The sequence below is a fragment of the Sphaeramia orbicularis genome, chromosome 14, assembly GCF_902148855.1.
Source record: "Sphaeramia orbicularis chromosome 14, fSphaOr1.1, whole genome shotgun sequence".
Lineage (NCBI taxonomy): Eukaryota > Metazoa > Chordata > Actinopteri > Kurtiformes > Apogonidae > Sphaeramia > Sphaeramia orbicularis.
The window spans coordinates 18674749-18699516 of record NC_043970.1 but is presented as its reverse complement, the minus strand read 5'-3'; the positions used below and the strand labels follow the sequence as shown (position 1 = coordinate 18699516).

Here is a 24768-nt window from a genome sequence, read left to right as displayed (position 1 = left end):
AGATCAATGTCTGTGACAGGAGTTTTTACATGTAAAGTAAGAAAAAAAACTCTTTAAAAACCTATAGTTTTGTAAGACAATGAAAGTATTCAAAAGAACCACAAAAACACTCATCCTGGATATGCAGATGTAAGATGTTGCTGTTAATTTGTCTTTTTCAGAGGGATCATTAAATATCAGTAATGTCCAAACTTTCCCACTCTACCCACCTTTCCCACATGGCTAACCTATGTCACTCTTCCTCACCTTCAAGGTCATCTGGGCCACAGTAACAAACATGCACATTTGTAATTCAGACAGATATTCCATTCTTCTCTGTGGATCGGAGACATAGATAATGATACTTAACATGTTGCAGAGGACCCAGACCTTTATCAGCAGCTTTCTGAGGTGCATACTTAAAATCAGAGGACCAGAAAACAATCAGAGAAGAGCAATGTGACCAAGAGGGAAACAGGAGCCAGTAGAAAAGCGGATTCTGAGGTGCAAGTGTGGATTGGACTCACCACACCTTGAGGACACCAGCCTCAGGTACCACACACCAGACCATGATCATTTTACTGCTGCCTAAATGACAGTTTCAAATGGTGAAGATATACTATGAATCCATGAGTTTCTGCTCTGGTTCTTAACTGTGTCCTGCAGTGAATCTAATTTACACATATGCTTTAATTCACAATAGTGTGAAAACATTTTTTTGTTCATCATGAATCTCCCGTCAGACAAATTATGGCCATAGTCTGGAATGGTCAAAGCCATATATGCTGCTCATTCTCTACCTTTTGTGTTGTTGCCAGTACTTATAATTGTTTTTATTCTCTGCTGTTAATTAAAAAAGAACTGAAGAATAACATCCAGCCACAATTTATGTCATTAATCGAACCAGTACTACGTCAGAGATGTGTGCGGAGCTAAGATAATGAAAACAGGTGTTTCCTTCATCAACTGTGGTAGAAAACATGGTAGAAAATTATGCAAAAATACAGGGTTTCCAGTCAGATAACAGCATCAACAACAAGAAAACACAATCTCACACAGCCTAAGCCAGTAAAAATGAAGGAAAACTTGTTATAGTTTGGTTGTAACTCATGCATAATTCATATGAGGTGAGAAAATTGTGATTCAGATAGTAGATTGTGATCCTACCTCAAAAGATTGTGCTCTAATATTTTGACCAAATCATCCAGCTCTATTAACACATTAAATTCTTCTGGCAGTATAATAACAGAGGTCCAGGTCCAGGTCCTATGCATTTAAGAGTTAAACAGTTGATAAGGCTTTTTGATCAATATCTGACAAAATATAGATGATTGGAAGAAGATGCCACGAGGTTAGACAGAGCTGAGAATTTTTTTAGGGACATTTTCTCAGTACTTCAACAGACAGCCTTAGTTGTGCTGCTCTGTGAAAAAGTCAGCAAGTGATATGCGCTTTTTTTAAAAAACCTACTGCCCTTTTAGAATGACTTTTGTGCTTCCCGCTCCATGCACAAAGAACCAGAAAAAACACTTAAGTAAGGCAAAAAAAAAAAAAAAAAAAAAAAAAGTAAACAGTAGTACTAGCCGGAAGATCTCCAGTACACTGGTGGTGTTTTTTTGTTTTTTTACCTCGTTGAACTCAGGATTGAGGGTCTTCTTTTTCACCGCAGTCTTGTGCTTTGACTTTTTGTTCTCATCAGGCTTCAGGTACCTGTAGGAGACAAAGTGAATGGATGTTATTGTGGTAAAGATGAACTCAGAGCTTTTTACTGATGACTGTTTTTGTGGCTGAAAAAGCACAGGAGATATAAACAGAGTCTAAATCCTCATCGCCTGGGGGATTTATACTCACAGGTCTACTTATCGAATCCTAAACAATACAAAAGTATCATGTAGTGTACTGTTATATTGTTCTGTCCTCTAGAGGGTGCTGTGATACTGCCCTTCATCCAACCACAGCCCTGAGGTCCACACACATCCACACTGATGTTTAACCTTATTACACTATTTCTGAATTCATCACACTCTATTTGTGTTGTTATTAAAAGGGCATATGTTCTATTTATTGTTGTTCTGCCAACAGCTTTCAGCTCTTTTTTTTTTTTTATCAAATGGATCTTCATTTCATGGTGAGTTTAACACTACTTTTATTGTAGTGTCTATTTGATGGTATTATAGAATATGAAGGGAACTCATCCTTATATAATGAAAAATCTACCAGATCATCCAGATACTGCAGTGTATATCTATGAGTTTGAATGGAACTAGAGTCGTATTTCCTTACTTTGGCTGTTTATTTCTCTATTGGATTAAAGATTTTGGGTATTTGTAAACCATCTAAACCTCACAATGCGACGAAATGTGTCACATAACATAAAAGCTGTCAGTGAATGAATACACATTAAAGTGAAGTTTTTCGGTTGCATTCTGGAAGGAGTCATAAGAGGTACTATTTCTGTGCTTACACTTGTGCTTGAGGTTTTTTTTTTTGTTTTTTTTTTTTAGCATCACTGTGCAAAAATTCCATAATTGCCTTTCTGTATGTTGCGATTCAGGTGGTCTGAAAGGACACGACACCTCTGCATCTACTCCTTTCAGCCTATAGAAAATGGATTCAGGTACGCAGATTTATAGCCAATCACAGTTATTAAATAAGCGATTGACAGCTGTAATTAAAGTCAACGTGATTCTACTGCTCTGACACGTGTCCCAACATGAACATAAGAACGCGAGACGACATCAGGTCATTTATATTTATGCCCAGTCCACACTAGTGGAGATATTTTGCAAACGGATTTTTTTCTCTGTTTTGTCCTCTTGTTCGCATATAAAATGCCTTTTATCAGAAAGATTAGAAAGAAAGTGAATGTCACACATCAAATGTAGGTGATATAGATGTATACATCAGTGTATTATCTGAATTAGGTTCTATAGTCTTTGAATATGGGCTGAGAGGGGAGAGCTGCAGATGGAAGGTGTGTATTGTCTAATCGTGGCATTTTCCCCCTGATTTTGGCTCCTGCGGCTTTAAGACACTTATCTACCCTCAAAGGCCCAGACCAGTGTCTCGGACCTCTGCCTGTCCTTTATTTATTCTCTTTTTCAATAATTTTCTATCAGTCCACGTTAGTTGTCTTTGATTTAGAAGAACCCAAAGTTTCTTCTGTTTCTTTTAAAGTCCAGATTTGACATGTTCTTCATCTGAGAATGTATAATTTTACTGAAACTAAAATTACAACTGTTTTCTACTGAGCCCATTTGTCGATCACTTACACATTAATGACAGTTCTTGATGCAACAATGTCTGAATTATAAGTTATTCTTCTGGTCTAGTGCTCTTTATGCACAGAAATTCCTCCAGTCTCTTAGAGCTGCAGGAGGTGAATTAGGACTAAATGCCAGAATATGAAAATACATGCCTCCTTCCACATCACACTCCACTCTGTTCGAATCACAAAAAATAAACCATGGGAAAGTTAAGCCAAAATAGCACAAGCTGTCATGTAGCATCTGTGACAGAGAACAGGAATAGAGTTGTATTTCACAGCAGTGATCAAAAATAACAGCTGTCAATCACAAAATGCATCCCTGTACCTGTCAGAAAACAACAACGATCAGCTAAAATCTTGTATGGCAGAGTTAGGGTGACCAGGTGCTTGCGAGTCACATGTGGGACAAGGAGTGTGTTTGTGTGGGACAATGTGGGACACGTAACCGTAAACTGGAACAAAGTCTAGAGTTTTCAACAACGTGCATCTTATTGTCGAGCTTATAAATATGAATAACAACAATTTGATTTGGTTGCAAACAGTATGCATATTTTTGCACTGGGCATTTATTTTTTGCTTTTTCTGCACAGGTTTAAACAACTTTTTTTGCTTGTAAAAACAAAGCAAACAAGTGTTCAGAGAACACAAACCTCTGTCAAGCACCCCGAATGGTGTGCATGTGTGGATCGACTATTTCTTTTTAAATTAAACAGTTTCAAGGTTGTTCCATACAGCACAAAATGTTGAAGCTTGGTACCAGTCAGGTATATGTCAAATTATATTAAATTCCAATCAATATTTGTTGAATTATAATGAAAAATGTGTCGTAAATGGCATTTTCAATGTTAAATTAAAATGTCCATAGAGTCCACATTCCACAGTGGATGTGGACACTTTTGTGCCAGATACAAGATATTGTTATAAGCTACGGGTGGCTCAAATTGGAGGCTAATTGGAGTCATTTAGAATTTTTTATGAATTTTCGAAAATTGCTCAATGATGAGAGATAGGAAAATTTGAGATTTTGTGACCTTGCTGTGACCTTGAACTTTGGCCTACTTGGTCCCAAATTTAATGGGTTGGTCCCAGGGCCGAGGCCTATCTGTGGGTAAAATTTGGTAAAGATGGTTGTAATAGTTTTCCCGTAAAGTTGCTAACAAACAAACAAACAAACAAACAAACACGTAAATAAACACAAAGCAAAGTGATCACAGTACCTCCTGACGAAGGTAAAAATCTACTTGTAAAACTCAGAAAAGAAACCTCAAGTTTCAAATATTGTAATTAAATACATTTAGAAAATCAGCTTTTTTTTATTTGAGTACATATTCTCAACCCTCAAAGGTAAATTAATCTATGTGCAATAAAACAAAAAGGCATAACTGACAACATTATAACAGCTGTTTCCACTTCCAGACAACCTAAAATTACTTGGACCAAAAACCTTTGTGCATCCATTCACAGAACAGTCAAATATTTTGCATTCTAACACAGTAATAAAAATAGAATAAAATAAAGTAAGTGTCCTGTGGAATTTTGTCAAAAAATAAATATCCACCTACTTACCAAAAGCATATTTGTTTGTTTGTTGTCTCTCAGTTCAAACTCCAAACTTAAAAATAGGCAAAAGGGAATGGGGATCAAATCTACCCAAACATCACATACATACAGTGTGTTGCTTCAAGTCATACTCGCCTCTATGTGCAATAGAGACATAAGTTTGACATAGTTCGCAGAATACCCTCTGTGAATCACCCCCCACCGCTTTCACCCATGTACAGTATAAACATTTTCCCATTCGTTTCTGTAGCTGCATCTTCTTTTTTTGTGTGGAGATTCCATGATTTCCGCCAATATTTGCATGGCGGTATCTGAGGCTTTTCCCTTTGTTTTTTGTGTGTCAGTGGGCGGAGGTCAGGAGGACACCGGTGACAGATTGATGGACTCCTGACCCCGCGTGTATGTTAGCTGACTGACAGCGGACAAAGCCAATGGTGATAGCGCTGTCACTGCTATAAAATGAAAGTCATGTTTGGAGGAAGGCGACTGTCCTGCACTTTGGAGAGCCAGAGCCAGTCAAATGCGGGACATCGTCTCAATTTGCGGGATATGGGAAAAAATGGTCATAATGCTGTGCAGTCCTGCACAAGCGGGACACCTAGTCAGCCTAGGCAGACTACAGTTTATACAACCTGTAAACAGAGCGAAGAATAGTGTGTTTTCATGTGAATTACTACTCTATACACAGATAGGGAATTACGGAATTTTCTCTTCACTGTAGAGTTTGAAATGTCAAAATTAATTTCTATTATTCTCTGAGGAACGGTGTTTTTAAACATTCTGTGATTTTTCTCTCATGGGGGCAGATTGTCGGTCCTCAGCCCATCTTTACTGCTGAAGGACGAGGCCTTTCCTGCTGCTTTGGCTCCAGATCACCATTACAATCAACTGACATAAGCTGATTGAAATCACATCATTATTCAAAGTTTTTCCACTTGTCCTAAACAGCCACTCATTCACTCAAATTCAGTCTGATTTTTTTTGGAATGTGTTGCAGGTCTTTAAAGGTGCCCTGCCACACAAAACCGTTTTTACTCGTATTTTTTGAAATATGTTAGGTCCATAGGTGTTTGTGTTATGTAGTGAATTTGAAAATGAACCACTCCCTCCTCTGTCTGCTATTGCCACTGAAAATAAATAAGCAGAGAAATCAGGTCGATTAGAAAAGCTGTTCAGTGTGACGTGTTAATGCCTGAGCTCATTATTATTCATGAGCTCACCCAGGTGAGACCACAACCACAGAATTCATCTAGCTCAGTCGGATGATCAAAGCATGATAAGTTTCACTTTCGGTTTCCGCCAGTTCCTCTACTTGTTGCGCAGGGTAAAGGATGCTGCAAAGCCAGACTTTCATTGGCTAGCTGTTAGCCAATCAGAGTCAAGCTGATTAGCATGTTGAATATTCATGAGAACTGGCGCAAATCAAGCTGAGTCTTCCAGCAGGCTTTATATATCACATTAGAATGGATGGAAACTTGGTAACCAAAGCATTTTTTCTACAAAAAATGTTAGAGTCCAACTTCAGACAGTACCACAAAAGTAATGAAATACATGTGGTAGGGCACCTTTAATAGTAGGAATGGATGCACATTTAAAATGAATATGGTCTTGTGAAACATTATTATATCAGCTAAAATTTGCTTAGAGGTCTTAGTCTTTGCGCAGAAAAGATCAATATAAGTGAATCCCCAAAGGAACTTTGTGTTGGTAAATGCAAGTTATGCAAATTTACAGGATTTCAGTTCTGTTCAACATGTTGATGGTCATATGAACTATGTTTTCAGGTCAAAAATGTCCAATTTCATCACAATTAATGCTATATTTTCATGTCACAAATGGCCAAGTTATATTTTAACAGAATTTACCTGAAAAACAAATATTTTATTCTTTTAAATTCCCCAATTTTTCTTACAAGATTAGGTACTACATATCATATGTTTTATTTTTACAGGTTGCAACATGGAGTATGGTGCTGATCCATCCTGCTTATGTTACGCCAATACATACATTAAGAATGTCCCACGTCACTTTTTAAATCAACAGTTTTCTAATAATAAGCATTTTTATAAAGAAATAACAATTCTATATTGTTATTTACTCTTTAGTATGATGATAAACTATACAACAAATAATTATGATACTAGTTTTTGCACAGGGATCATTTGTGGAAATGGTGACATGGCTGCAGAGCATCAGTATGATGGGATCCGTAACAACCATGTCACATCCGTCCACTGACACATTTTGTGTCAGCTGTTATTGTTTTAGATCCACAATACTAACATTTATGAATAAGAGGAGAATTAGCAATAGTAAGTATATAAGTTTATTACTAATAAAGTACTGGTACTGACCAGATCATCATGGGTAATGTCACGTCCGTCCACCAGCAAAAGTTTTCACATACACGTGCTATTCAAAATCCAATATTTCTGAAAATATAGCTTCCACTGTCAAGTAATATCAGTAGTCTGTGCACAAATGTATCAGCATTATTTCAACACAGTTCTATGCATGTCTTATAACTTTTTTTTTTTTTGACAAAAATGGCCACTCATTTGACCCCCTAAGTAAATTTTAGCTGATATATATTTTGTCCTCTAGTTTCTGCAAAGTACTTTTTTGTGCTCTGGATGTACAGTTTTTTTTCATGCAAGAAATGAGGGAAACAAGGACAGAGAAACCATGACTTACACAATGTAACCACTTGACTTTGGGTTGCCCTAGAAGTGTCTCCTCCTGAATGTATTTGCAGGTCATAAGTCATATATAAACATAATTTTTTGAGCACAGAGCTGGTGCCCCCCTGTTTGCAGCCAGGATGAAATAATACACATCCTCTGAGTTTCCACAGTGAATCAAGAACAGGACCAGGCTCTGAATTCTAAATCAGTGCTCAGGCAGTTCCTTATTTTGCTGCAAAGAATTAAATCACAGTGCAGTTTCCATATGCATTCACACACTACAGAACAATATCTCCCAGTCCAATGCCAAAAACACATATTTACACATACATATTTATAACCCACACAATATGGTACATACTGCTCTTCCATTGCCAGCCTCAGTAACATGGAGAACTTACACGTATATAAATATATCTCACAATTTGTAATGGCATTAAAATCTGTGTGAGGTTGATTGTTATTTTTGTCCTCACACATCAACCATACTAGTACAGACGCCAACAGGAAGTCTGCACGGGATGCGCCTACAACAACAGACTGAGCCAGTGAGTCTTCAAAAGGCGGCAGTACGAATAAAAAACCTGACAAAAACAAGCTAAAACTAAGGCCATGTCCACACGAAACTGCATCTTTTCCTATCCAATCTTTTTCTCTGTCGTTCTCAAACAAAGTACTTTGTAAACACAGAGTCATTTTAGGAAATATCTGCGTCCACACGAAGCTACTGAAAATGACTGAAAACGATGTAGTGCAAATGCCAGGCCTGTATGTGGTGTAATGCTCTCGCAAAAAACGAAGACGACAACGTGGAGCATGCGCATAAAGCTTGCTTGGTTCTACCGGATCTGATCTGATATTTCCTGCTGGTTGCCCTTCTGGTTGCTAGTGGTGGACAAATCAATCCAAATGCTGATAGTATCGATACCAAGTTGATATTGGTATCAGATCGATACTAGCATGGTGAGATCGATACTTTAGTTTCAGTTTTTCTCTTGTATGCATTGCTGCAGTTTGGTCAAAGAGGTGACAGCCAGGTCGCCGGACTCGCCGCTTCTGTCTTAGTGCGGTGCAGGCACACTTTGCTTCTCCTCACCCCTCTTGTGTTTTGATGTTGTGCCGTTGCATGACTCAGCAGCGCAAGGCAAACAAGCAAAGAAGCCACTGGTTCAGGTGTGCCCACCCACCAGCACATGCACAACACATTCACAGACTGAGACATGGAGAAGAAGAGTGGAATGGAAGAGCAGCACCGTGTGGTTATATTTTCAGGCCAAAAATGAGTCAACAGCAAGCTGAATAATTTGTAAAAAGGCTATAAGGTACAAATAATTTTGATTTAATTTTTGTATTGCAGTTTCTGAACACTACCTGAACTTTTTTTTTGTTTTAATTTGTTTTCCAGTGATCATTTTGTGCACTTTGTTAATTTAAGAAAAAAAATTCCAGACATGACAATGTATGGGGAAAAATAGTTTTGTTACTGTTCTATTGTTTCTGAAAAAAACTTATTTTGATAATAAAGTATTTTTTATTTACTTATTAACTTTGCCCTAATTCTGTCCTGGGTTTTAACTATTTAATAATAAAAAAGGAAACATCACAAAACCCTTAAAGGTCATGAAAATGAATTGAGATTTAGCAATTCGATTATGCAACCACCTTAAATATTGAAACGTATTGGTACTGTTATCGATATCGGCGATACTGGCCCTGTATTTACTTGGTATTGGATCGATACCAAAATATGCTGTATTGCACACCACTACTGGTTGCCCCTCTCCGTGGTAGATCCAAGAGCATGCAGTGAATATTGTTAGCTATGGTTGTTTGTTGCTCATTGTAATGAAAGAGTAGATTTTGATTCAATATTTCCAAAAAGCTCAATAGCTGTTATAGTACAAGCACTACTCTGTAGTCCGCCATTGTTGTTGTTGTTGTTGTGAAGTGGCCTCTTGCTTCTGGGGTGAAAAGTTAGAGAGGTGGGGCTATGACACCATCATTTTAAAAAAAGTTGCGGTTTGATCGTACAGACGAAGACACAAAACTGGCGCTTTCAAATTTATCCACTCTGGAACCCAGTTTTAAAAAGTTGCAGTTTCAGTGACTGAAAACTCCGGTTTCGTGTGGACGAAAGGCCTATCAGATACAAAACTTTTGGGGATACGACCAAAAACGTCTTCATATGGACAGGGCCTAAGAAGACCAAGCTTAACATCAACACTAAGAGGTCACTTTTATATTTGTTCAATTTATATCCTCATGTTGTCACTCTGAGGGTAAACTAATTAAAAAAATAACTAGCTGTGAAAAAACAAAATAATAGGTTTGTGACCAGTTGTCACACAGCATCATGACAACCGCTTTGGGATTACTATCTTTAATAGACTTGAGGTCATAGACATACATACTGTGAATATTGTTCTTAGTGTTAATATTGTGTCTATTCATATTTTACGTCTATTTTTATTTTTATTCTACTTTTAGTTCTGTTCTGTTTTACTTTTTGTAAAATTTTGTATTCTATTTTCTTATCTTGTTTTTAGTTTTTTGTAAATTTATATTCTCTCTATTCTTATTTTCTGAAGTATTGGTGTTTTATTAATATTGCTGCACTGACTGGAGTAGCACTCCTAATTTCATTGTAAACACAATGACAGTAAAGGCTATTCTATTCTATTCTATTCTATTCTATTCTATTCTATTCTATTCTATTCTATTCTATTCTATTCTATTCTATTCAGCAAATTGTTAAGAGTCTACCACTGGATGAATACTGCAATGATTAATATATTTCAGAAACAATTTATGACAATGCCAGAAATCATTAGGCTGAAGACGTCAAAGAGTGGTTCAGGGATCATGAAACACCATTTTCACACATGGATTGATCACCAGAGTCCAGACCTGAACCCCACTGAGAACCTTTTGGGATATGATCGAGAAGACTTTATGCAGTGGTCTGACTCTCCAGTCACCAATACAAAAAAGGGCAAAAAATTAATGCAACTGTCAAAGGAAATAAACATGTATCCTGTGGTTAAAGATAAAGCACTCCACTGAAATAGGTCTATTGCATGTGGGACTTCTTTTATTTATTTATTTTTGGCCAGTTGGTTTATATAAACTGTTGTATTTAGCCTGTGACATGTCATGGCTAAGATAGAGTTAGGTTTAGGCATGAAAACAACTTAGTAAGTGTTGGAGAAAGGGTTAAAGAAGGGCTGTAGGAAGGGCTAGAATGAGATGGAATTGTTGTTATGACTACAGTAACAAACACAGTTAATCTTCATTTAGGGAGAAAAAAAAAATCAACTTGGTTAGGAATAGAGCTGGAAAAACATTGTATCTGCCTGGGGCTGAATATGATAAACATAACAAAAAAAACAAAACATGTACTTTCACTTTTTGAAACTGGAAATGAACAGCAGTCTCCTGCTGAAACCCACATGGAGAGTTATTCCTCCAAATCTGTCTCCAACTGCTTTCTTATTCTTTTCCACTACAAGAGGAATATAAACCCCAGCAGATCTCAGCCCCTTTACAAATTGACCCATACTGTTGTCTCATAACCTTGGTGAGGCTGCAGACTTACACACATTTGTACTTAAATCTGCATCTTGTGTGAATAGTTTAAATATCTCTGATGTTATTGTGTCAAACAGAATATCTTTTAGTTAATGACAAAAACACAGAGATTTTTAAATTAATTCCTTTTTCTTTTTTTTTTTCGGAGGACAACTTTATTTTTAATTACAGCTTGTGCTTAATTGACAATCTCAAACTTTATATTCACATAATCATCCATTCCTTGCTAGTGTACATAGACATAGAGGGAAGGCTCATACAGACAAAAGTGTACAGGGACAGGACAAAACAAAGGGACGGATTGACAGAAGACAGTGGGACAAAAGAGACATAAGACAAGACAGTGGGACAGACCAGCTAAGTGGTTGCTGTTGGAAATACTGATGCTGGTCAGATGTATTGTGTTGGCATGAGTGTGGTGTGTATGTGTGTGTGTGTGTGTGTCTATAATTATTATGTTAATGATGAGTGGGAGTGAGGAGTGGAAGTTGAATGCTGAGATAGGAAAGTTGGTGTTGGGGGGGGGGTTCTGTTCTGGTGATATCTGTGGTTTTAGGCTATGTTTAGGTTAAGTTCAGAAAAGTTATGAATGGATTCCAGTTGTTCTCATTTTCTTTTAAGTTTAAGTGTTTATCCATTCATCCTTTCATCAAAACTTCATGATGTTTTCTTCAGTTCTTACAACCCTGATTCCATAAAACTTAAGATGTTGTGCAAAATGTAAATAAAACAGAATGCAATGATTTTGCAAATCTCATAAACTTGTTTTTTTTTATTCACAACAGAACAAAGAAAACAGAGAAAATCCTACCATTTTACAAAAAAAATAAGGACATTTGGAATTTGATGGTAGCAACATGTCTCAAAGTTGGGACATGGGAGGCACAAGGCAAGAAAAATCTGTTTTTCAAAGCATTTTACACAACTTCCAAACTTTTTGGGAATTGGGGCTGTATTACAAACAGGATAAAAAGGCTAAACTAACACTGAAACTAAAAAATAAAGAAAAAGAATTTTCAACAAAAACCAAAAACCAACAAAACCAACCTGAGAAACTAATGATTCAAATGTAAAATCAGTTGAACCCCCCCCCCCCCCCCCAAAAAAAAAAGAAAAACAACTAAATATAGCAAATTAAGAACATATAGGACAGAACTGCACAAAAAAATACTGCAACATTTAAAAACAAACAAACAATATGATAAAAAATACAGCGGTGCCTCTTAAACTGCTCTCATACCTACTATTATAATAGTTACTAATTCATAACAACTAACATAAATAAATGAGTTGGAGGTGAAAAGGCTGCTACTGTGTTTTCTGTAGTCCAGGAGGAATAGTACACTTCCATCAAATCCTGAATGTTTTGTAATTGCTTGGTCCATTTAGAAAAGAACATTCTGGGGCCATAATATTCATTTTGATGCGGTATATTTCAATCCAGCAAGTAATTACAGCGGCGTGTCACATTCTCCGTCTCCCTTTTATGTGCTCACTGGAACCACACAGACTCCAGTTTCCCAAGGTAACATGGAGACTTAAAGCAGACTAAGTGGGTTACTGCTCACAAAACTCACCCTGAGGGAGTCGCACTGTGCATGTTGTTGATGAAGATATTGCACAACCTAATTGTTGTCATGTAATGAGAGTACTGACCCCAAGGCAAAACAAGCAAGAGTGAATGCTAGAATGCAAACAATGCTATTGTCCAATATAGTGGTTTTAAATGGGTCTCAGTGTCTAAACTGGTGCTATTGTGATCTGCTGCTACATTATCATCACCCGTTTGTTCAGCAGCTCCCTCGTTCACTAGGTTTTTACCTTGAATCTTGATGAAATGCACTTGTCATTGACTAAAGTACCATTAAGGAGGACATTTACTCTGACATTTCTTGTGAGATACATCCATACTTTGACAGCTAATTTGTGCAGCATACATACATTCAAGTATATATGTTCAGCTTTGAAAATACACACTACACCACTCTGATGCAGTGTTAAAATGTACTTTCTGCCTCTTCCTTTGTGTGTCTTAAATGGAGTCACACTGTATTTCTTCTGGTGGTTGTAATAAACTGCTGTTTTGTTGATTCCAAGTCTCTTCGCAGTGACTCACTGTTCTCATCTTCATCAAACACAAAAATGCCTCCTCACACATGGACAGGTTTTGTTTTAGCATTGGGTGAACACATTCAGTGGGCTGTCTACAGTCCTCCCCTAGGAAGTTTTGAGTGTTAAATACAAAATTTCCTTCATCCTGTGGAATCTTATCATCTAATTTATACCATCTGTTGATGGAGGGAATGCCTTTCTTTATGTAAATAAAACACAAATTCAGGCACCAAGTATTGGAATATACAGGGGTTGGACAAAATAATGGAAACACCTTAAAAAATCAACAAAATATAATTTAATATGGTGTAGGTCCGCCTTTTGCTGCAATTACAGCCTCAATTCTCCGAGGTATTGATTCATACAACTTGTGAATTGTTTCCAAAGGAATTTTAAGCCATTCTTCAGTTAGAATACCCTCCAACTCTTTCAGAGACGATGGCGGTGGAAATCGACGTCTTACTTGACTCTCTAAAACTGACCATAAATGCTCAATAATGTTGAGGTCGGGGGACTGTGCCGGCCATACGAGATGCTCAACTTCATTAGAATGTTCCTCATGCCATTCTTTAACAATTCTAGCTGTATGGATTGGGGCATTATCATCTTGAGGTGAAGGTGTTTCCATTATTTTGTCCAACCCCTGTACAGTGCTTTCACAACACAACAGCCTAACAACCCAAGAATGTCTAAAGCACAGCTACAAAAGCATCTACAGTTGTCATTCTTTTATCAAATTAGTGCTGACAAACATTTTAAAAGAAGTCTGGCCTGCAGCCTATTCCATAGATGGACACTGAAAAATTTGACAATTCAAACTCACTAACTTGGAGATATTTCTGAGGCGGTATCGTATGATGTCAGACACTGCAGGTGTGGGTTTCACATTTTCAGCAAAACTGTCATTTGTAGAAACTTCAGACTTCTCTCAGAACTTTTCTGAGCAGCTCTATCACAGGCTACATTTATTTAACTTAACATAAACAGCATAAAAACAGGATGTTATGTGATCAAACATCATCATGTAAATGGATATTCAGTGGCGTGTGTGACAGACCTATGGGACTGCTGTTTGTGTTTCCATTATTTCTGCTGTGTAATTTCTACATTTTTATTGATTTTACTCTGTATACAATGGAAGGATTTGATGATTCGTCGGGTAAATGACATAGACAAATGCTATGTTGTGTGCACATGGTCTACTGTTCTGGAAATAAAGGCTTGGTGATAAAAGTGATATGATGAAACCAGTACAATATCCAAAGGTCAGTATTAATCTGCCTTCTACAGACAGACAGACAGACAGACGGACAGATAGATAGATAGATAAACAGTGTTGCGGGAGCTATAATTTCTTTCTAAGAAGAGTGTTGCGTCCTTTCTGACAAAAAGAGAGATTTTCCTCATCAGAGTCTGTCCTACTTAACTATATTTCACTGACCCAGTTAATTGCGCTGGGTGATGTTTTTTGTTGTGGTGAAATAAATTGGTCACGCTGCTACCATTAGATGTGATGTGTAATTGTATAATTTCCAGAAGATTGTATGCTGTTGAGTGTCATCCTCTCAGAATTTGACCTATACGTGTTCATTTCAGGACTAATATCTTCACAGCTGGCTTCGTTTTTCCTCCATTCCGCCATTTCCTCTTAACAGTCATCACCGTGGTAAGTGTGAGTGTAGAGAAACTGGTGATAACTGTCACAGTCACATACACTGACAATGATGGACAGATGTGACAGTGCATCAGCAAAAGAAGGAGAGCTGCACAATCCTTTCCTGTCAGAAATAAAGCCAATATTATGCATATTGAGTACTGTGACTATGTTGAGTTCTTATGTTTTCTATTAAAAAAACACTGAATATATGCATAGCTTTATATTCGACTCAGCCCAAGTGGAAATTAGCAATATTTCATGGCCAGATGTCCCTTTCAAGCATAAAATAAACCATTTGGCACAACTAAGATATCCAGGTAGTAAAATGCTGAGTCCGCCTGGTTGTACTGTGATTAAAACCTTTGAGGAATCTATGTGATATGAGGTATACAAGTGCTAAACTGACGGCAAATGATTAAAAAGATTAGAACAGTATTTCTGTATAAATCAACTCACTCTGGATGTGTGGTGAAGTGTGAAATTGACGATGGACATTTGGGGAAGAGTAAACATGCTGTACTTCAAACATGTAAGTACATTTTCTGGTCTAAATAAATTCTGTTTCAGCAATGCAATCCAACTACCTTCAAATGTGTGTTTTTAAGGAGACCTGCATAAATAGCTATTTCTTGGACAGCAAGATGAGATGCGCAAGAAACTCATCCAAACATTCTTTAGTCGACCCATATCTCTACATGAGGGCAGAAAAGCACCTCCTCCAAACATTTCCTAAAAATTTGGATATAAAAGATTGCCCAAAATGTCTTGATAAGCTCAAATATTAAGACTCCCCTTGACTGGTATTAACGGGCCTTAGTCAATCCCAGAAAAATAACCTCATTATCCGTCCTCTACCACCCTTCACAGTTAGTACAATGCAGTCTGGCAGGTCACGATGCCCTGAAATTCGCCAAACCCAGATCTGTGTGATTCGTTACTCCATAGAACCAGTTTCCTCTCCTTTTTTGATCCAGTGTAAGCCTACTCTACAATACTCCATCTGACGCTTTGACATTGCACTTGGTGATGTGAGGGCTGCAATCAGCTGCTCAACCAAGGAAAACCATGTCATGAAGCTTCTAGTGCACAGTTTTTGTGCTGATGTTAATGGCAGAGGAAGTTTTGCACTCTGCAGTTCAGTTATTGCGTTGGTAGAGCAGAGGCACCTCAGCACACCACAACCCTGCTCTGTAACTTTACACGGCCTGACACTTCATGGCTGAGATACTATGGTCCCTACACCCTTCCACTTTGGAATAATACTACTTACAGTGGATAGTGGGATGTCTAGGAGGGAAGAAATTTCATGAGCTGACTTGTTGCTGCAGCCACATCCTATTGCAGTACCAAGCTTGAATTCAGCGAGCTCTATAGAGCAACCCCTTCTTTAACAGATATTTGTAAAGGCAGACTATATGACTGGGTGTTTGACATGTATACATCTGTATCAATGGGAATGAATAAAGAATTAAGAAGTATGGCCCAATTTTTCAGTCCATACATTATGTGATTTGCAAACTATTTCTAGGTAAATATTACAGTATGGAAGTTCTGGACACTTTGCCTGCATAAATATCCCATAATGCAATGCAATTGTGGCAACAATACACAATGACAGGAGGCGAACTGAGTCCAGAAGCTGATATTAGCAGTAATACTCAGGTGCACAGGTAAAGATGCAAGTAAAGTCAGTATTACAAGGCTCCTAGCAGAGGTTCTTCTGGTTACCAAGGTTACGTGTCCCTACATGAAGCTTTCAGGAAGTGACATGTATTCACATCAAGAGCATTGTAACCAAAAAATGACATGTTCTACTGTTTATTTCACCAAAACAGTACTGACTGCTTTTATAGATGTTGTGTATGTCTAGATAGAATGAGGCTTGGACAGACTCACAGTGTCTGTGATTATATCCTACTTCTCCATAGAGACTGAAGCCCTATTTGCACAATACTAGCATTATCTGCGGACCTCTGGTCATTTGTAATAATTGCAGAGGTAGTCTGTGATCTGAATCCCATGTGAATTGGCCAAGCCTGTAATTTATAAAGTAAGAATTCCAGTACATATTGCAGAAATGAAGGTCCTGGGATAATACCGGTCTTGTGCGAATTGACATCTCTGTAATTTAATGGGATATGACATTTTTGGTATTTCTTCCCTGCATTTTTTTTTTAGCCTATTTCCATGTTGAGGATGATGGAGGCTGTGCTGGTGATGATGAATTAAAGTTGGTGCAAATTCTGCGGGCTCATGTTGTGATATAGCACGAAATGTAAAGTAATGTAAGTAAGTAAGAGTAAAATGTCAAATGAAGATGTAATGGATTACATGTATGACACTTTCCCTGTATCGGCAGAGAAACTGTTGGCTGATGTGTCCTTGAGCAAGGCACTTAGCCCTCCCTTTGCTCCCCAGATGCCTGACATGGCAGTCCACTGATCCTCGTCCACAGTGTGTGGTGTTCCTGTGTGTCCAACTAATAATGCATGTGCACAAATACAATATACTGACAAATAAGATAAATAATTGCACTAAATTGCACTAAACTGCACCAAAGTTGATGCCTTTATGTATATAGAGTTTATATGTATATAGAATTAATTTTTTTATTTTACTTTTCTTACATGTGTTATTATAATTAATTAATAATTAATAATTTACAAGAGGGACAACAATTACAATATGTGTTATTAAGCACCTGTTGAATAAAGATGATTCTGATAATGTCATCACTTCTTAGTAAAAAACAGACTTTGCTGATCAACTGTGAATGCGATACTTGAGACATAGACATGGGAGGTTTACTTACAAAACACCTGAGGTCCACAGGTGATACTAGTCCTGTGCGAAGATCATGCACATTGACCTTATGGTTGGCGAGCTCATTTTGATTTATTGTGGGTATGTCTGTTTAAGCACCTCCCAGCACCTCAGGGACTTTCATCATAACACACCTTATTGACATATTATGACAAACCATTTAATCCTCAGGTGAATGCAGTAACTTGACACTACACGTAAACAGCGGCTGCAGAAATAGGACAGAAAACATGCATCTGTCAGTCTGACACACTACACACTTTCTTCCTTCCCTCTCTCATGAGCCAGTGAGTAAATCTATTATCTGTGTGTGTCCTTCAAGCTTCAGGGAGATTGTCTCAGCCTTACACTGTCGGAAAATTGTTGCCAGCCCCTCTCTTCTGAAAAAAACGGATAGTGCTTTTGTTCTCGAGGTGTGCACGGCAGAGTCGGAAATTAATTGCACTTTCATTGCTCAGTCAGATGAAAGACTTGGGAAATGTTCAGGTGTGATAAATAGGACTCTCCTTTAAATTGCAGCCCTGTGGATGGCCTCTTGTGCTGTGTGTCTTTCATGCTGCTGATAATCACAGGTAGTCTGTCTCCTTTCTGCTAAAACATCTCCTCTGCCAGCTAATCCATTTCAACACTTTTAAAGTCTGTTGTACATCCACTAAAAATAGCTTTAATTGTGTCAAGCATGCAATGTTTCCAGAGTGTCTGTCAAGAGGTGAGGAAATGATCAATACACAGGTTACTAGACATGTCATTTTAGTTTCACCTGTTTTTGCATTCATCTTACAGATAACAACCTCTGTCCATGTTTAAGACAGACTGAATCCCATGATAATGAGCATAATGACTGGATTTGGATGGATCCAAATAAAGCTATGACTCAGATTTTTGTTTTCTGTCTACGCACATTAATCATGTTATAAAATAAAACTTAGAAATTTTGTGATTTCTGATTATGGAAAACTGGTTTACTAATAAGGAGAACAATCTGTTTCATTTCCTAATATGATTATTTTATAAAAAAAAAAAAACAATGGATATGCACTATAATTGATTCATTTATTATGGTCAGCCCTGTAATTTATTTTTTGTAAACAGTTGACTAATTGATGGGAAAGTTTTATTTTATTTCAGAGAGACTCAAACCTTATGGTTATGACACTGTTTCTGTGTGTATGTTAAGTCTGCAAAAGTGTGTAGGATGCTTTTTAAAACTTAAATGGTGTCTGAAGGGACTAAACTTCACAAACTAGAGGCACTCAGAGAGCGCAGACCTCCACCAAGGCATATCAGTGCCCTGGATTTGGATGAACATTTCAGGAAATGTTGATACTGGCACAAGGAACAAATGATTAAATTTTGGTGGTGATCGGGGGTGTGTGTGGGGGGGTGATCTGCCTTGGCGGAGGTCTGCGCTGTCTTTTCTAGAAAAGCACTCGAAGAGTGCAGACCTCCGCCAAGGCAGATCAGTGGGCTCCCGTGGCCCCCCCACACCTTCGATCACCACCAAAATTTAATCATTTGTTCCTTGTGCCAGTATCAACATTTCCTGAAATTTTCATCCAAATTTGTCCACAACTTTTTGAGTTATCTTGCACACAGACAGACAAACAGACAAACCAACGCTGACAAAAACATAACCTCCTTGGAATTTTGGAGTAAATATTGAAAAGTCTGTTTTATTGACATGAGAATGTGGTAATATGTGCCATAGTAACATGGGGATGACTCTTTACCATTGTATGCATCACCTAAAATGTTAACTCACTTTTTAAAACAACAAGCCAGATATAATCACAATACTTTATTTGATGTATTTAATACTAACAGTGTTATTTCCAACTTGTGGTGGTCCACACTGATATAGGTAAATTACAAATAAAGAGTCATTTCTCAGTAACAGTTCACATAGTGTTTTTGTTGTGTGACCAATGTATGAATTCACAAACTTCATCATTTAGAATATTAATTACTCAAAGTAATTGATAGTCTTTTGCATGTCTTTTTGTTAATTTATTGCAGCCTAGCAGAAGGTTCAGAAGTCCTCCTGTACTGTGTAAGTGGTATTTTAAAAAGGTTAACAGTTTCATAAAAATACAGATCTTTAACTAAAAAATGAGCCCACTTGATAAATGATGTGTACAAATTCACTGTTTCATGTTGATGTTCACTTTGCTTGATCAGACCCATATGTAATTTTTTTTTTTTTTTTCTGAAGTAAGATCTGGAGAATTGGATGGGGTGGCACCTCACATCTCCACTTGAGAGGTGATGACTAATCAATCCTTGGTTAAAAAAAAGTTAACTGTATTTATTATCTTTGTATGGCAATTCAGACTCTTCATTTTACCCATCCTAATACACACAGTGTCTATTTTCAATGATGTCACACCTCAAATGTTGATTATTCCATTTATGAAGAACTGTAAGTATGACCTCTGTTGGTAATTTTTTGGCTTAGAGATCTGAAAATGAATAAAGTGTATTTTTCATTTTCTATGTTTTGTCTTACAGTTTTTGACATGGGATATGATGGGATCCTCAGTGGAGTATTACTACTTCATTACTTTACTCAGCAATGAGCAGTAAAAGGGGCTACAATTTGTGAAACAGTACTCATCTTATTCAAGTATTTCTGTATATTTTTATTATCAGAATGTGACTGTTTGTTGATGCTGCATATGTGCAGTAGATCATGGCAAGTCATGTCGGTGGTGAGTCAAAAATGTTAAAAGAGGTTAGAAGTTCAATTTCAGTAGCTGTAAGTACAGAGGAAACTGCTTAAAGTCACAACTAAAACTGATTATAAGTGGATGATTATTATATAAAAGGCTTTACACTCTGATGATAATGAGATAAACACAGGATTTCACTTTATTGGGGCTTCTAAATAGACTTAATGCTCTTTTAAATTTCACAGACCAACAGATAGAAACTTTCCTCCTGTCCTCTCCCAGGCCTTTCTGCCTTTTCCCTCTGTGGGTGTTATGTGATCACGCATTATTGATCCACTTAATGACGGGAAGTTACACCACAGCTGCTTGTGTATTTACTGACTGTTGTTTTTCATTGAGATAAAACAATTTCACAGTGGGAGCTGTGACCCAGAATGATCACTGTAACAAATGAGATCTATATAAGTGATTTTCCAGTTTTGTGTACTAGTCTTATTATCAGTGTGAAGGATGACAACATAACACATTTACTTTAGAGGAGCAGAGGTTTAGGGAATAGTTATGCACTTTACTTTAACTACTGATTAAATTAACTTTCAGTGGTGTAATCTAATCAAAGCTTCTACAACTGAACATTTGTGCTGTCACTGACATGTTTCTGTAATAACTTCATGATTATTTGAGCCCTTACAGAGTTAAAACTTTGGGTTACATATAAACATCTTATCCCTGTTTCTGCTGGCTGCAGATCTGTACAGCTTCAGCCTCAGCCAAACAGAAACACAAACAAAAGCAGCGACAAAAGCGTCTCATTTCTGGGGCTATGAAGGCACATGTCTTTTGGCAACGAAAGAATAGAACATACTTGGCAGTTTAAAAAGGAAAAGGATTAAAATGCTCATCCATTCAAGCCTTTACTAAACAGGCTGCATTTTGTCAGCACATACAAAGCAAGTCAAGTCACATTGACATACATTAAAAACATCACGCCATGGCCAAACATCAAAAGCAGACAAGTGGCTCTGACTCACCATCTTTCAGAATTTAGAAACTAATTAATTTATGCAACAATTAGTAAATGGGATTATTCATCAAGTATACAGACATATGAAAAATCCTTTTGTTTGTGTTCCATGCTAAGGCCATATTCTATATATGATCATAATCAGGATAAACCTCATGCTGGTACCTCTGGATGTAAAGTCCAGGTGACAATTTGCTCCACAGTAAGATATGTTGACATCTGCATTTGGGTTAAAGGTTTAAGGTTAGGGTGACTCTGTTTCTGCAGTTTACTCATCTTAATACACACACTGTACCTAGCATTAGCATTAGCATTAAAGGAGTGACATTTTGCTTTTTTAAATGGAATTATGCATTTCAAAACATTTTTCTGTGGTCTACAAAAACTGTAAATGCTATGCTTGGGTCTGAATTCTTCATTTATTCAACTCCACAGGTCCATCTTCAACCCTATTTCTGAGTAATGACACCAGAAAGGTCGTTTTGAGCGCTGGCCCTTTAAATCCAAATGAGCCACTTCACGCCCCACCCCCTCCAGGTTGTTGACTGTGCTGCTCTGTCCTGTTCAGCCACTTGTGCTCATTATTACAACCAACAACTGAACATTTTAGGTAATCGGCTTGAAGTTCTGACATATTTGCAGTTTTTACTACAACTGCTGCTGCTGACAAACAATTATGTCGTACTTGGAGAAATGTTTCTTTGGAAGTCTTGACCTTATATGTGCAAATGTTGTGACATAACTAGTAACAGACGTAACAAATGAAAGAATTAAAACAGGTTGTTGAAATCCACTCGATTTTGCCAAAATGAATTTAAAGACAGCTTTGCAGCAACTGGAGGGTTCAAATTCAAACTTTTGGAACTATTAGGGTCCAAATACACAAATAAATGAACCAATGACTAATAAAAGTGGGTTTAGCAAAATATGACCCCTTTAAGACATAGCACACATTAGGAGCAGTGAGCTGCCATTGAAGGCCCTCAGGGATCCACTGACAACCAACACAGTTTGTTATCAAATCATTTATAAAATATTGAACAACAGTGACCTCCTGACCTTTCCTCTATTACAAATATACGACAAACAAAAGGTCAAATTCTGCACCTGAACAGCCTTTACTGACCATGACCATGTGTCAGTGTAGAATAGGACAAACCTGTTCTCTATCTGAATCTCTCTCTTGGACTCAAACTCACAAAAAAAATACATAGTTTCTTGTCTTAACGTCTACATGTTTTACTGATTTTTAGTTGTCTAAGATGAGCTGGTTAGTGAGTGTTGGGAATATCAAAACTGAGAAGTGAAGTTAATAACTAATTTGCCACCAAAGAAGTAAAATGCCAACACATGCAAAGACATACAACTGATTGACTTTTGCACTTTTGCCAAAACTGTTTGTTTTTCCACTGAGCCAATATACTCAACTTTCAATAATTCTACCTCAACAACTAAAATAATTTTTTAATGACTTTGGTGAAGCCAAAATTTCTGAATTCATCCTCTTATTTCCATTTCAACCTCATGTACATGATGAACTGTGAGGAAATTACAGAAGTCACAATCAGTGGCTCAGAGAGAAATTAATTATGCTTTCAGGTCCACATTTACAAAAGAGAAAAAGCCATGTATGCATTGTGTCTGAGTTGAAAAGACCAATGTAGCTAAGAAAAACAACCCTCATATTCTGTTTTAATTAGAAAAATGAACTGTGGTGTCACAGCATTGTTTTGCTTTTTACTGTCCGATCTCCAGTTCCTGTAAAAACAGACCTGCCATGCATTTTCATTTCTGACCCTACATTTGGGAAACAGATACCTGTGAAGCTCACTTTGCAAGATCAAGACCACATCACAGACTTTTTTTCACTGAAAATTCTTATGCAAACAGCGAAAAAATGTTTCTTGATCTTGAAAGAGATGGGGGTTTTTTTGGGTTTTTTTTTTGTCTTACTGAGGAGTTTCAAGGACAGAAACTCTTTAGTTAAATGACCTCCACTTATGTTAATTTCTTTTGGCTGGACTTGCAAAGCTTAAAAAAAATGGCTGAACATTTTGTTTATGGTGGTGGCTCTGTAAAATGACCTATGAAGTTGAAAAATGAGAAAGTACTTTTGGTGTCTGGCAAAATACATAAATAAATTAGTGTCCTGGACTAATACAAAAGCTGAAAAGACAGGAGATGACACAACTTGCATTTCTATTGTTGTGGATCTGCAGCTGATTCTTCTGTAGATGTTAAAGTAAAATAAAAGCCCCGGTGTGTTTACATGACGTATGTTTCTGAGTGTGTGCATACTAACGTTTTGACGTAGGGGTCAGAGAAGCCATTGGCGTCCATGGCAGCGAGGTGAGCACAGCGTATGATGCCCACTACCAAGCAGGACTTCTGGGTGTTGTATTTGAGGGAAATCATGATGCGTCCTCGTTCCTCCAGGGATTTATCCTCTGTTTTGTTGACCTGCAGACAAACCACATATAAAAATTAGAAGAAAAAGCAAAAAATAAAAGATGAACCTCCTTTGTACAGAAAAGTAGTCCCAAGCCAGGGTTCTAATCACATTCAGATCCAAATCATTTTCAGTTAGTGTCTGGCATTGTTGACAGAAACAACTGGAAATGTCACCTACCCTGTCATTTTAATTATTGTCACAGCATTCAGCCCTGTAGAATTTTGGAGAGGTGTCGCAAAAAGTCTGGACTACTTGACAGTTGTTTGTCCTGAAAATCAGCCAGACACTGATTGGCTGATTGATGTCGCCTCCGTTATAGATAGCGAGTTAATAGCTTCATTAAAATTAATTTGCCACGTCCTTTACAGAGCAGATAAACATCTGAACTGACACGTGCTCCGTCTGTTAGGAGGATGTGTATTTTCATTTTCAGAACTTCACCGAGCCTTTTTATTTATGAGTTTAACATCATTCAGACCAAGTTTATAATAGTTTTGGATTTTTCATTATAGTTTAGTTTCATTTAGTTTTTACTTTTTTTCTCTAATTCAGTTCGTTTTAATTCCTTTTTAGAGCAGGTTTGTTAGTTTTTATTAGTTTTCATTTTTTTCTAAATGCTTAGTTTTAGTTTAGTTTTAGTTTAGTCGTATCTTTTATCTTCTTCTCCGTCGTATTCAAATAAATCCCATACAGGACTCTGCTGCTTTCTCCCAACTTTAGTCTCCATGTTTCCAGGTAGAGTGGAGACCAGAAGACGACTGGAAACCACAAGTGACGAGAAGTGACAGACCGTGAAGTGCCGTATGGTGTCGCTAGCTACAATTGCGAAATAAATTGCTTTCGTATCAATCTGACATTTACAAAGACGAAAACGAAGGGAATTTTATCCATAATTTTTATACATTTTAGTTAGTTTTGTAAGCACACAATACAGTTTCAGTTAGTTATCGTT

At 37.3% G+C, this 24768-nt stretch overlaps 1 protein-coding gene across 2 annotated transcripts in view; it reads right to left on the bottom strand.

The window, feature by feature from the left end:
* Positions 1-24768, bottom strand: part of doc2b (double C2-like domains, beta) — a 260480-nt gene that overhangs the window by 11287 nt on the left and 224425 nt on the right. For both annotated transcript variants that reach the window (XM_030154266.1, XM_030154267.1), the window contains 2 exons: positions 23667-23824; positions 1608-1689 (listed from right to left, as the gene is read on the bottom strand). In XM_030154266.1, coding sequence (XP_030010126.1) covers positions 1608-1689; positions 23667-23824 — 240 coding nt within the window. The remainder of the gene's footprint in view (positions 1-1607; positions 1690-23666; positions 23825-24768) is intronic.